This window comes from Pteropus vampyrus, unplaced genomic scaffold (assembly GCF_000151845.1).
Source record: "Pteropus vampyrus isolate Shadow unplaced genomic scaffold, Pvam_2.0 Scaffold984, whole genome shotgun sequence".
Lineage (NCBI taxonomy): Eukaryota > Metazoa > Chordata > Mammalia > Chiroptera > Pteropodidae > Pteropus > Pteropus vampyrus.
Genome location: NW_011889765.1, coordinates 26,816 through 40,568, shown reverse-complemented (window position 1 = coordinate 40,568; position 13,753 = coordinate 26,816). Strand labels below are relative to the sequence as shown.

Sequence of the window (13,753 nt, the reverse complement as noted above, 5' to 3'; positions counted from 1 at the left end):
GCCTTGCCTTGGGGCCCACACCTGTAGTTAAGACCACATGTTTTTATAACACCTAGTAACACTACAGAAACAGCCTGAAATAATGTCATCCACTTTAGTTTTATTTGCTTTGTGACGTGAGGCAACTTCTTTCCCTGTGTGCACTAAGACTTATAGCCAGCCCTGAACAAGAGCCCTTAATAATGCAAATGATGATGGGAACACTGCATGCCCTTAACTACCTTGTGTGTTAGTGCCACTCTGGAGGTAACAGGTTCCAGGAAGGAACCGAGATCTCACCCCTTTGGCCCACATATTTGACAGAGACCCAGTCAGAAAGTCTAGCAGAACTGAAAAGCAGGCCACTCTGGCCATTGAAATGCAGACTTTATCCAGGAGGCCCAATTGGCTTGAACAATGCAACAACATTTATTGTTGCAGCAACACTGATATATATGCCTCATTCCACATTGGGGCTATCCCCACCCACCCCACCCTGTGCTCTCACCAACTGAAGAACCTTTTGGGGAAGGAGCGGAATCTCTAAACAGAAGTGGAAGGAGGCAAGTGGGACTGGGAGCATTGGAGTCACCTGGGACCAAGGGTTCAACAGGGTCAGGATATCTGACTTCCACCCAAACTGGGGCTGGGAACACTTGGGTCCTGGAATCAAGATTTGGCAATGCCTCGATCTGGGTTCAAAGCTGGGGTGGGATCTAGAAAAGCCTTGGTCTAGGGTTCAAGATTTGAGAATGCCTTGGTTCCACACCCCAGCGTTGGAGCTGAGACCAGTAAGTTCCAGATTGGGGATGAGGGAGTGTCTCAGTCCAGAGTTTGATGTTGACCATGAATGCTCGGTTCTCCAAGGCCGTTTTGTGCTGGATGTGAGTGGATCTGGGTCCCAAGTTCAGGGCTAGGTAAGACTCTGGTTCCCTAGGTAATGGATCTGAGGAGAGCATCACAGATGCTCGGCTTTTGAAACTGGGCAAGGGGCTCCTATTTTAAGGGCTGGGAAAGGGTTCTGAATCTTGGGTACTCGCCAGGGTGGGGGTAGCATTCTCCAGGTCTTGGGTACAGATTCCAGGCCCCTAGGATCCAGCTTCCTGCTCTTGTCCCAGAGCCTCCAGTAGCAGCCCCATCGGCGTCCGCTTGAGACCAATGCTCTCAATCTTGTTCTCGATCTTGTTCTTGAGGTTGCGCAGACGCAGCGAGGCATGCACCAGGATCACTATGGGCAATACCAAGAGGAATGGAGTCAGTGGGACAGGACATAAACCTTTAGCCAGTGGGGGCCCACAGAGGAGAACTGGGGCACAAGCAGGTCAATGGAGTGGTCAGTGGCCAGGACACCTCTGATCCTGATTGTGTGACTGAGTAACGTGCTTTGCAAGAGGGGCGTGGCCAGGGAGCGTGCACGGCAACGGGAACGTGGCCGGCAGAAGACACTTAACACCAAGAGTGAAGTCCGGAAAGGAGGTATTAAGGAGGTATTCCCAAAAGAGAGGAGCGAACCCAGGGAAGGCGGTTTGTAAAGGGGTGTGGCCATGTCCGCCGGGCCTCCCAGCCCTCTCCAACCCGGAACCAGGGCAGGGCCGGCCTGGCGCCACGCGCATGCGTCAGGCGTGTTTCTGGCTATTAGGGTACTGGAGACTCACAAAGCACGGGCCCCGCGATGCTGAGCAGGAAAGTGCAAGCGCCCCCAGTCGCCCAGAGAACCAGGAGACCGACGGCAAGCACTGCGGCCAGACAGGCGGCGGGATGATTGCGGCGGCAGCGACGCACGGCTGCGCGAGTCTCAGCCGCCCATACTAGCACCCCGAGGGCTAGCGCCACTACCAGCGCGCTTAAGAGGGTGTGCAGCGGGCGCGCGTACCTGCGGGGACAATAGAATTGAGCTAATCGACCAGTAGGGGGGAGGGTCGTCTGGCCTCCGAGCCTTCCAGACCACCGTGCACCCGATCCCAGGCCCCAAGAGCTTTGTCCCCTTTCTCGGGACCCTCCCGCCCCGGAAAATACTCCCACCAGCCCTGCCCCCAACAGGTCCATCCTCCAGGGCTTCCGACTTCCAGGAGCCCTGGACTCACCCTGTGGACCCTTGTTTCTTTTCAATCCCACAGTTTCATCTTCCTAAGTAAGCTTCAGACCCTCCCATCCCGCTAGGCTCCTTCCCTGCTCTTTCCTTCTGACCTCTACCCCCGCAGGGGCCCCTTTCCAGCACCCCGCCCCATCCTGCCCCCAAAACCACCCTTTGAGCCCAACCCTTGCAGATTCTTTTTCCAGGCCTTCTTTAATCAAACATTTCCCTCTCTCCAGGTCCAGGATCCTTACAGGACTCCCTTCCAGGCTTCCTCCCCTTCAAATTACCCCCTCCAGGTTTCCATTTCACTATAGATTCCTCCCTCCATCATTGTTAGAACCACTTCCAGGCTTTAGGTCACACTCTTAACTTCCAACCCCACTCAAGTCCCTCCTCCAGGTTCTCCCTTCCTCTCTAGTCTCAGGCCTTTCATCCCTGGGTTCTCCCTCTTGGCTCAAGTTCCCCAACAGGTACCTGCTCCTGCTGCGTTCCAATCATAGCCAGGCTCCCCTCCAAGACCAGATCCTCCACAAGTCCACGCTCCACACTCTTCAACTTGACCACTGAGGCGTATGTCCCTGTCGCTGTCCTAAGGCCTCCAGAGCCGCCTTAATCTGGCCCCATCACTCACATCGCCCCGCTACTCCCAGATACACTCACGTCCCACTTTCAGGCCCTCCTTATCTTCAGGTCCACCTCCCAGCCCACACTTTCTCCATCCTTCCCAGGTCTTCCCTCCAGTCCCTCTACCCACCTCGTGCCCACCTCAGCCAGACTCTATCCCGCCCCAGACCCTTCTTATAACTAGGTTCCACTCCCCTCAAGTTCTCCCTCCCATTCTCCGTAAGCTTTCCATCTCTATTGAATTCACCCTTCCAGGTCTTGCAGCCCCCTCAAGTTACACATCCCGGTTCTCAGAATCCCGCGGGCCCACCCTCCATGCCCTAAAGGCGTCTCAGGCCAACTGCCGTCTCCCTCCCTCCCTCACCCGGCCAGAGCGAGACCGAAGCCGAAGCCGACAAGGTAGTTCGTTTGATAGTAGAGAAGGTTGTTGATGACGCGGTGGCACCATCGCTGCGGATTGCATGGATCCGGGGCCGCCAGACGTGCCGACCCCAGAATGAAGTCATCCAGGGCGCGTAGCGGTGGCAGCCGCACCTCCGACATCCTGCGAATCGATGTAGCTGGACCAGCCAGAAAGAGCAGCCGGACTACAACAACCGTTACACCCCGCGCCACCCGGGCGGACACTGGGAAATGGAATCTGGGCGGGGCGGCTGCTATGCTGCCCGCCTAGGTGGACTGCGCAGGCGCAGCAACGCACATGACCGGAAAAGCAAAGACGCCTGAACTTTAAGGTAGCGGGGGCTGCCAGGAAACCAAGCCACGGTCGCGGGCGAGACGTTCCCATCCACCCACCGGGTGGGGGCGCCAAGGAAACTGTTTCGAGCAGCGCTGGCAGCGCAAGCACACAGTAGTCAGACATTCAAACGTGGCAGAGATGAAGGCAGGAACTATTAGAAGGACCGGAGTAGGATCCCACCTTCTCCAGTCTTGGTCCTAGAGGGTCACAGCTTTCCTGGAAACTGCTGCAGGACCTTTTCAGCCTCATCTCCTCCAGGCCCCACCCCCGAGGTCCAGCCATAAATATTAATAAGGGCTTTTTATTCATATTCATCACATCAGAGATTGGCTCTTTCTGGGAAGTTGGTTTTTTTTTTTTGTTTTGTTTTTTATCCCCACAAGTTGGATTAGGGCAGTCCCTCTGGGTCCCTAGTAGTTTTTTCCAGGTTGGAAGCCCCAGGGCATCTGCTGCCTCCCTGGGTCCCTGGCCTGGCCCTGTGGACACACAGTCCTCAAAGACACAAAATCAAGAAGTGCTTAGGAGAAGTGCTTGAGGGAAATGAGCTGTTTAGGCATTGCTCTGTGGAAGGAAAGTGGGCGCCAGCCCCATTACTGCTTGCTAGCTGGGGCTTCCAGCACTCCCACCCCAACAAATGCTTTGCACTCTGTCACTGCGGTTCCTTAGCACAACCCACAGGGTCCTTAAAAGTCATCATCATCACAGATGTCAAGATACACATCGAAAGCCTCTCTGTTGCAGTTTCCATCAGGAGTGAAGACATATTTATGGAAGGTCCCATCTACACAGATGGCTGAAGGGGGAAAAGATCAGTAAAAGGTTAGAGGCTGCCAAAGTCGCACACTCCAATCCTCTCTGGTGTCCTATGGCCTATGGTCCCCCTTTCAGGCCTTTGCCCACATACCCATCCCCCTCACCGACGATGCAGTTGAGCCACCCATTCTAGCTTTCTCAGGTTTCTCATTCCCAAAAATTCTTTCAAGTCCAACTTGCTGGTCTTTGCCTATGCACTACCACCAGTCAAGGGATAGTCTCACTCACCAATGACAGAGTTGACGCTCTTGGAAGTGTTGCGACCGAAGGCGCAGATGCAGGCTGACTCGGCAGGCACGGTAAAGCTTGCCAGGCTCCACTGAGAGTCCACATACTGTCCAATCATAGGCCCCACCTTGCCCACACGAGCCAGCCTGCAAGCAGTACTGGCTAGGCCCAGGTGTGGTACACGGGCAGGGGGATGAGGACATAGCAGGGTGGGGCAGGGGTACTCACGCGGAGCGGCGGTTGAGGCGGGTATCCTTGAGAGCAAAGATATGGACCGTGCCCTTATCACTGGAAGCGCACAGGAAGGAAGAGTCATGGCTGAAGTTGATACTGTAAGACAGACCGGCAGATGCCCACGTTATGTGGCATGGGGTCACCGGCCCACCATGCATACCCTACTCAGTGCTCACCAGTAGAGGGTGGCGGGGTCAGTGCCTCGGCGCAGTTCCACTAGTTTCTCTTTGGACTGTGTATCAAAAAGGCGAATGAGGGTGCCCTTCTGGGAAGCCGAGGCCACTACAGTGCCTGGCTGGTTTAGGGACACACAGGCCACGTCGCTCTGATGTGCATTGATGGTAAACGGAGCTGATGAAGTGCCAGGCTTTGTGCTTGCCAGGTCCTATAGTGGGAAGGAACAGTTTAGGCTTGGGGAAGTATGGAGGGCAGGGTCCCAGAATCCACAGGGAGAGCCAGCCCACCCACCTATCCACCCCTGCCAACTGGATAGCTCACCACAAGTTGCAGACTCCCACACTTGTGTCCTGGGAACACTAGCAGTTGTTTCTCCAGGCTGGGGCAGAGGTCACAGAGCCCTAGGATATGAGGATTGGGGGGTGGGAGGAAGGGTGCTGTTGAAGGGGAAGTAGGGGCCAGGCAGTCTCAGAATGGACAGAGCTGGCTAAAGGCTGGACTTTACCATTCCATGGTACTCATTACCTACAGAACCATCAGGGGGCAGCCCACAGCTGTGCTCTCCAACAGCGAGGCAGATCCCCTTCCCTGCCATGCAGCTGTGACAGCCTCAGGAGGCCCAGGGATCTCTGACAAACTGACCTATGTACTTACTAGGTGCTTTTGCTCTGTTATCTGGGGCACTCAGGGGTGGGACAGGGCTAAGGGTGAGGAGAGAGAACTGGCTAAGGGATAGAAAGATGGATAGACTGGGAATGTGAGCATTTCAGGACATCTGGGTATCTCTGTGGAAAGAACCCCTCCCTGCCCCTCTTTCCCTATTTCTCTCTGAGTGCCCCTTCCATTTTCTCATTTCTTCCTCTCCATCCCATCCACTGCCTCCTTCCCTTACACCTGCATATCTGGATCCTCTCACCCTTTGGGTTGTCCCGGGTGTCGAACTCAAACAGCTTTCGGGGATTGTCGGGGAAGGAGTACACGTAGATGCGGTTCCTCAGCACAATTATGATTCTGTGGGCATTACACAACATGGGACGGCCATGAGGGGAGGGCAGGATGCTTAGGTGGGACTAACCCTCTCGCTTGCTTTTGGAACCTCTTACCTTCCCCATCCCCAGTCCTCCTCAGGCTTACTTGTCATGGCGCATGCGCACAGCCAGCACTGGTTTGGTGAAGGTGAACTCCAGCACCAGCTTGTCCTTGGAGTCCTTGCCCTCCCGGGCATCGTCCCAGATCAGCACTGCTGGGCAGGTGGGTGCATTGTCCGGGCCAAGGTTTAGGGTGAGGGGCAGCCCTGGTGACACAAGACCCACCCCTACTCCCCATGGGACCTCAATTCAATTGTTTAACCATTCGCTAATACCCAATGTGAGCCTCACACAGCACGAGCACTTGTGGATGTGATTCCTGAGAGAACAGGTTCTAGAACTGTTATACCCATTTACAGGTGAGAAAACTGAGGCTTGAAGGGATTGAGTATCTGGCCAAGGACCTCACAGCCCATTAGCAAGCAAGCAGGGACTTGCAGCCAAGCCTATAAATTCTCATCGGCAACTATTTCTGCCTCTGGGGTCCCAGTCCCTACTCCCAGGAGATTTCTGTGAGAAATCCTAGGCTCTGTGACTTGCCTAGGATGAGTCTCTTGCTATGTCCTGATGGGATCAACGAAAACCCTCAAAACAAGATGGCACTTGAGGCTCAAGGCAAGTGAGCACTGGGGAGATAGCTCTAAGATGTTAAAACCTATTGGATGTGTGACCTTAGATAAGTTATTTAACCTCCCTGGGCCTCAGTTTCTTCATCTGTAAAAATGGGGATAATGATACCACACAGTTACTGTGAGAATTGAATAAGTTACTACATATAAAGTGCTTAGAACAGTACCAGGCTCACAGCATGTGCTCTATAGGTTAAGACATGACATACAGGAGACATTCAATTAATGTTTGTTAAATGAAGACAAAACATTAAGCTTCTCAATCCATAAGAACCATGATTTCCAAGCCGTAGGCCTCACTATATGACTCTAAAGTGCTCTGACATCTTCATCTGTCAGTGCCTTCAGGTGCCTGGGGGAGGCCAGGATTCCAGGGAATCTGGGCCAAGGGCAGGATGGGATGAGGGCACTTACCTGAAATCTCTGAGAACTTGGGGCTGCTACCACCACCCACCAGGGCCAGGAGGTTGGAGCGGTGCAGCATTTCCACCAGGCCCATGCTGCCTACCTGCTCATGGTCTGGACAAGGACAGGGTGTTAGTAAGGGGTGGGAGCCAATGTCCAGCCCATCCCTTTGCCCCTCCCCCACTGATAGCTCACCCAGATGCCCTTTCTCCATCAATGGCTCCACATTGTAGATGCGCACACCTGTTTCCATGGCACAGCAAAAGCAGCCTGAGGGATGAGAGGAATCCAGAATGCCTCAAAGGATGCCCAGGTGGGAAGCAAGGGATGCTTAACACCCACTTCTGGCCATTCTCTCTCCTTCCCTCCCTCCCTCTCACAAAGGACCAGGCACAAGTCTTTCTCACTTTGGTCTTGGTTGAAACACAGGCTGGTCACTCCTCGAAGTGGCTGCTGAGTCATGATCCAGGATTGCTTCCCTAGACACAAATGGGTATTGGGTTGGACAGAGTCCTGGGGTCTGCCCTCTGAGTCCTAGAACTCCTGTCCCTAACTGACTCCTTCTTTCTCCTCCCACTCTGCTACCTACTAACCCCAGCAGGACTGCAAAGAAGACAAAAACAGGGGAAAAGAGTCTTGGTGACTCCACTCTAAGTTCAAGACCCCTAAGACTCTAAGTTCAACTCTAAGTTCAAAGAGCATGGCCAGGAACCTCCCTATCTTGTCACATTTGGCTAATACCAGCTCCAAGCCTACCCTGACCTGGACTCCCGACCTCCTCCTTACTCCCAAGCCATCACTGTTTGTCTGGAAGTAATAAGGTAGGAGATGCCCCAGTGATATCTCCTCTCCACCCCTAGGCAATCTTGGCCCTAATGCCCAATATGGCCGGAACCACCTCCTACCCACTTCTCATCTTCACACCTGGAGCTAGCACCCAATTCCACCTGTTAACAAATGTGAAAAGAGGGCTATGACACCCACCTCTTCCTGCACCTCCCTGACCTGGCCCTGAGACTGGCTACCGTCAGGAACTCCCCTCCTCATGCTCTCTGACCACCCCTTCCCCCAACCTATTCTATTCCACCACCCCAGAAAGCTCACACCATTCCTCCTCACAGGCTTCCCCAAACCCCTTCAAGGTCCCATACCTACCTCGGGATGATCTCATCTTATGGCATGCTAACTTCTGCCCAATCAGGGATGGATGTTTCCCCAGATCACCTTATACCCTAAACACCCTACTTTGGAATTGCCTATCACTCCAAATCCCCCAGCCCTGGGACATCCCCTTCCATGTGCTCTGCTGTGACTGACTCCAACATGGGCTGGCTTGGACCTACCCCCCAGGAATCCTGTCCACCTAAGATTTGTGGATGAAAAAGGGGTTCTACAGAAAGTAACTTCACAGAGCGACCTGTCATAAATTCCTAACTGGGCAGGTCATGGCGGGTAGTCACATCACAGGCATGTAACTTCTTTAGTCAAAAGCTTATCAGTGCCTTAAGCAAGCCCTGTCCATTGTTTTTGTGCATCTTGGTTAACACACCTTTGCAATGCTCTCTTTCAGATCTCTCCTTCTAAAGTGTGAGGCACATAATCTTAATTATCCTGTAAACCGTTCCCCACCTTGCTTTCTCCCAGCTTCATGTAATCTTCCTTACATTCTCCCCTTAAACTCAAATGCATAAAAGAAACTGCAAACTGCTCTTTTCCAAAGCATTTGAAATCTTGCTTTCCGGTAACTGTCATGAGTTTTGGCTCAAATAAACTCTTATAAAAATTCTCAACAGGATGGACGTTTCTTATGTTGACAAATTCCTCCTCCAGACCTCCTATCCCCTCCCTCAAGAGCCTGCCCCAGGGCACCCTTACCCCCTTAAGACCCTTGCCCAGGACACACACCTCCCAAAACCCCTACCTAGGACAACTCGACCCCTTAGACTCTTGTCCCGGACCCCCTTAAGATTTCTGTCCTAGGGCCCCCATACTCCCTTCAAACCCCAATCTCTCCAAGACCTTTGCCCAGGTATACCCCTCCCTATCCTCCAAGAGCCCAAGTCTCCTATTTTCCCCGCTGTACCACTTCCACTGGACCGCATCACTCCCCAAATATCCATTCTTTAGACAGCCCCACCTTCCAAGATCCCTTTTTTTGAACTGTCATTCCAAAGACCCGCGCCACCCAAGAACCCTGCCCAGGGATGCCTCACACAAAGCACCCCCTCACAGCATTTCTCATGTCCAAGACAGCACCTTCTAACACCAGCACTCACTCAAGATCCCTGTCCTAGATTCCCCCATCCACCAAGACCCCTGCTCAAAAGGTCTCCCCAGCCTGTCGCCGAACCCTAACCAATTCTGGGGTCAAGCCCCAGCTCCCCGCCACCAATACTGACCTGACTGCCGCGCCTCCCCAATCCCAGGCCCAGGTCTCGGTGCCGCCCGCGGCCCGGCTTTCTGACCTCCTGGGCCTTGACACCCAGCTCCGGTGTTTACATCAGGTCTCACTTCCGGGGGAGGAAATTTGTCACCGGAAATGACTCATCCTGGTCAGACGAGGAGGCCACAGCCCTCTTTGTTTAGGTTTTAGGTCTTTGGAGCACCGCGAGTGAAAGCGGCATCCTCCTAGGAGGGTGCGGGGAGCGGAGGAGGCTTCGCAAGTCCATGAGTGTCTGAGGGAACCAAGGAGTGGGTGAGGGAACCCTCCCCTCGCCGAGCAGAAAAGGGCCAAGGATTTCCCACCTCGGTCTTGCTTGGAGAACTAAAGGCGTTAACCTTCTGGGCTAACGAGACTTGGACCTCTGAGGTGGCTAGAGTGGCCGCGCCCTAGTAACAATACATAGTCTTCCCAAACTCCTAGAGAGGCGACTGAGAACTCTCCTGGAGGGGGCGGACCTAGAAACCTTGAAATCTGAGACTATCCACCCTTGGCCTGGGGAAACCAGGGGTGGTATTCTCCCGCCCGGCTCTTCGTTTTATTTACAAAACGAACATGGTGTTTTGATTGCTGGAAGTATAAATGTTTAGGGGGAAAAAAAAAGACGCCCATTATGTACATACTGGAAATAGTTTTTCGACATTTAAGTTTTGAGATAATTGTGTATTCACATGTAGTTTTGAAAACTAATACAGAGAAATCCCATGTACTTTAACGATTTCCTCCAAAGGTAAGATGTAAAACTAGTAAAGTATTACATTCAGGATATTGACATTGGTATAATCCACCCATCCTTTACTTTTTTCCCAAGTATTGTTTAAAAAATTAATATATAGTGGACATCTGTTAAATTCATCCTTTTTAACTGCTTCACAGTATTCAGTGGAATAAATGTAGCATTGTTCAGCTGTTCCCTTACTGATGGCCATCTATCTAGGTTGTTTCGTGTACTGTGTTGTAAACATCCACGCTGTGACTCCATTGCTATGCTCCTAAGCAAAGCCAATCTTTTGGCTTGCTTCAGGCTCTACTTTCTCATGTACCAGATTAGATTTAGCTTAATTCAGTTTGGCTTCTGTCACTCCCATGTCTCTGAGACTGCTCTTAACCAGATCACCAATAGTTTGCCAAAGCAACAGTCACTTCTCTACCCTCTCCCGTGACAGCCCAGCACATCCGCAGTTTATTGTTTTCACCCTCTTGGTTTTCTCCTTTATCTCTAGCTAATCCTCCACCTTTATCCAATTTCCAAATATTGGAGTATCCTTGGATATGATTCTGGCTCCCTTACTTTTATAGACAATATTGTATCCCTAGGTGACTTCATCTTGTCTCATAGCCTTAATTATTGCAAATATTTGGAAGACTCACTAATTTAGGCTTCTATCCTAGACCTCTTCTGATTATATAACACCAGTCTCATATATGCTATGGCCTGTTTGACATGTTCATGTGGATGTCTCATAAGGCATCTCAAGCTTAACCCATCCAAATAGATGTCTCGAATTTCCCTGGCTCAAACACCCTCCTGTCTCTCTCATTTCAACCAATGGCACCACGACAGTCAGTCTGTTACTCAGACTGAAGAGCAGATATATCATTCTTGATTCTTGTCCGTTGTCATTGGCAAATTCTCTTGGTCTCACTGTCAGAAGGTGTCTTAAATACAACCTCTGTTATGCACTGTCAGTCAAGATGGAGTAATGGGGACCAAATTTGCACTCTCACATGAAACAACTCCCTCTCCCCCCCAAAAAAGAAAACCCAGACAAAATACATGAAACAATGGTTTTCAAGACATAGACATCACGCAATGAAGGACAGTGACCCCTGAGAAATGAGAAACAAGATGAGACCTACAGTTGCCCCAGCATACCCCTTGGAGAGTTTCCATGCTATGGCAATGGAATAATTAGTCCTAGACTTAGTACTGCTCCAGACCCACTTAAATCATAAAAGGAAGACACTGAAATATAAAACTGTTTCCAAGTATCTCAGTATAAAGGTCAGGAAGGTTTATAGGAATAATAATAATAATAAGAAGAAGAAGAAGAAGAAGAAGAAGAAGAAGAAGAAGAAGAAGAAGAAGAAGAAGAAGAAGAAGAAGAAGAAAAAGAAAACCCAGCACCTAAAAAGGTAATATTTACAATGTCTGTTATCCAAACAAAGGTGACCAGGCATAACAAGAATTAGGAAGTACATACTACAACATGGAAGAACATTGAAAATAGTATGCTAAGTGCAAGAAGCCAGTCACAAAGGATGACCTGCATATTGTATTATTCCATTTATAAGAGATGTCCAGAATAGGCAAGTCCATAGAGACAGAAAGTAGATTAGTGATCGCCTAGGGCTGGGGGGTGGGGTGAGGTGATTGGAGAGAAAAGAGAAATGACTGATAAGAGGTATGGGGTTTCTTTTTGGGGGTGATGAAAATGTTCTAAAATTGATAGTGGTGATAGTTGCACAGCTCTGTAAGCATACTAAAAAAATATGATTATGAGCTGTGGGATAATTTCAAGTGGCCTCATATGCAGGGAAATATAATCCCCAAATGAGAGGAGGGGGACAGAAAACATATTTGAAGAAATAAAACTTTCTGAAATTAATGAAAAATATAAACCCATAGATCCAAGAAGTTCAATGAACTCCAGCACAGGAAACATGAAAAATACTACATAAAGGCACATTGTAATAGAATTGCTCCAAACCAATGATACGGATAAAATCTTAAAAGAAGCCAGAGAAAAAAGATATGTTACATAAAGAAGAAAAAGAGAACAACATCAGATTTGTCATTGGAAACAATGCAAACAAGAAGATAGTAGGGCAACATCTTTAAAGTAGTGAAAGAGGAGAGAACATTTTTTTTGGAGGCTCAACTGGGATGTGAATGGAGAGTACTTTCAGAATAGCAGAGTAGGGAACTCCAAAAATCCATTTCTCCATAAAAACAATGAGAACACTGGCAAAAAAAAAAAAGGGGGTCCAAATCAACTTTTTGAAAACTCTGAAAATTAGTCAAATGCTTGTAATAATCCAAGGGACATTTATTCAAGAAAAATGGCTGAATCTCAATAAGAGCAAGATTTGTGGAATTTTAATGTGCCTTTTTCCTATCCCTCTCTCCCAGCTCCATTTACCAGTGAAAACCAGCGGCCTAGCAGGATGGAGAAAAATGGGCTTAGAGCTCCCCCAAAAGCTCCATTCCTAGAGAATTGTCATTTCTGGGGAAGGAGGGTCACATGTTAACACAGATAACATTTTTCAATGGAAAAGAACTATCTTCCAAAACAAAAGTTTAGAAGAGTAGCATTGTTTTTACATTTCTGCAAATCTTTTTACTATTTGGCTTAATAGAAGACAGTGTTGTGGCCTGTATAGAATAGACCAAACCAAGTATGCTCTCAAAGGCTGTTTATTAGCCGGCGGCTGTCCTGTACAAAGGAGCAGCCCCGAAATGCCAAGATACAAGGTTTTTAAGCCCTAAATCCCATTCTTCATTCTATCTTAAACAAAGGTCTATTTCTCTCCTATTCACTACCTGTCAACCCACTGGTCAGGTGTGCAGGCGGGGAGTACAGAAGCAGAAAGCTTGTTGTTAGAATGTTATGTTCCTATGGGTGATTGCCTATGTTCCCATGGGCAATAGCCAGTGTTCCCATGGGTGATGGCCAAACAGTAATTTTCAGCTTATATACAATTAATTATTTTTCATGCCATGCAAGCAAGCAGGGTTACACAGGCTAAAATTGTCAGTTAGCGTATGAGCTCATTGTTACAAGTTTCATGATTAACAGAATGCGGTTAGGGGTTCCAGAAACTAGGCCTAAGGTATAGACTTCCTTCATCCAGTTTCAGGTTTTAATTATCCTTTAACCTTTTCACATTTCAGCAGGCTGTCACAACAGCTAGATTGTCATATCTACTCCTGCATTCAGTATCTTGTGATATCTTATATCATGTGGCCTCTAGAAACTCTACTATATAGCCTTGTGAGAAAATGAGTGTGAAAAAGGCAAATAATGTTTTAGTGTCATGAAAATACTTCTGTCTCCCAGACCCCTTGAAAGGGTCACAGAGACCCTCAGGGATCTCAGATCTACTCAGATCACACTGATAGCTACTAATCAAAGCTGTTAAAGCTTCTGGTTATCAAGGTACTGTCACACCCTCACCTGCACAGTGATGTTTTACCTCACCTTTTTGTCCTAGAGCAAAAATAGGGCTTAACATCTATTTGAATTAAGATGGCTTCCTAAGTCTTTAAATTCTTTTTAGTTTGCTTTTCAAACCAGTGGTCTGGTTATTTATTTAATG

General features: G+C 49.5%; 2 protein-coding genes across 8 annotated transcripts; both read right to left on the bottom strand.

The window, feature by feature from the left end:
• Nucleotides 1-80: 80 nt before the first annotated feature.
• PRAF2 (PRA1 domain family member 2) lies at nt 81-3,329 on the bottom strand. Its single transcript, XM_011386192.2, has 3 exons — nt 3,045-3,329; nt 1,635-1,852; nt 81-1,207 (listed from the first exon to the last, which is right to left on the bottom strand). The coding sequence occupies exons 1-3, from the start codon at nt 3,221-3,223 to the stop codon at nt 1,068-1,070; spliced, it is 537 nt and encodes a 178-aa protein (XP_011384494.1). The 5' UTR covers nt 3,224-3,329; the 3' UTR covers nt 81-1,067.
• Nucleotides 3,330-3,704: 375 nt separating this feature from the next.
• WDR45 (WD repeat domain 45) lies at nt 3,705-9,835 on the bottom strand. Of its 7 annotated transcripts, none has more exons than XM_011386195.2 (11): nt 9,393-9,835; nt 7,401-7,472; nt 7,189-7,263; nt 7,003-7,107; nt 6,006-6,186; nt 5,788-5,882; nt 5,193-5,272; nt 4,871-5,079; nt 4,689-4,748; nt 4,461-4,606; nt 3,705-4,212 (listed from the first exon to the last, which is right to left on the bottom strand). In XM_011386195.2, the coding sequence occupies exons 2-11, from the start codon at nt 7,453-7,455 to the stop codon at nt 4,103-4,105; spliced, it is 1,116 nt and encodes a 371-aa protein (XP_011384497.1). In that variant the 5' UTR covers nt 7,456-7,472; nt 9,393-9,835; the 3' UTR covers nt 3,705-4,102. The 7 variants fall into 7 exon arrangements, with proteins under 7 accessions (XP_011384497.1, XP_011384499.1, XP_023382298.1 ...); XM_011386197.2 differs by having other exon boundaries at nt 6,006-6,111; nt 9,393-9,813; XM_023526530.1 differs by having other exon boundaries at nt 4,689-4,790; nt 9,459-9,813.
• Nucleotides 9,836-13,753: the final 3,918 nt, after the last annotated feature.

What these genes read in the sequence shown, in the direction of transcription:
- PRAF2 (XM_011386192.2), bottom strand. Translation starts at nt 3,223, where the DNA reads ATGTCGGAGGTGCGGCTGCCACCGCTACGCGCCCTGGATGACTTCATT. An exon ending in TTCGGTCTCGCTCTGGCCGG is followed by an intron (nt 1,853 to 3,044) that starts GTGAGGGAGGGA and finishes TTGTCCCCGCAG; the next exon opens with GTACGCGCGCCCGCTGCACA. An exon ending in CATCGCGGGGCCCGTGCTTT is followed by an intron (nt 1,208 to 1,634) that starts GTGAGTCTCCAG and finishes TATTGCCCATAG; the next exon opens with TGATCCTGGTGCATGCCTCG.
- WDR45 (XM_023526530.1), bottom strand. Translation starts at nt 7,455, where the DNA reads ATGACTCAGCAGCCACTTCGAGGAGTGACCAGCCTGTGTTTCAACCAA. An exon ending in GTGCGCATGCGCCATGACAA is followed by an intron (nt 5,883 to 6,005) that starts GTAAGCCTGAGG and finishes TAATGCCCACAG; the next exon opens with AATCATAATTGTGCTGAGGA. An exon ending in CACCCGGGACAACCCAAAGG is followed by an intron (nt 5,273 to 5,787) that starts GTGAGAGGATCC and finishes CTCATATCCTAG; the next exon opens with GGCTCTGTGACCTCTGCCCC.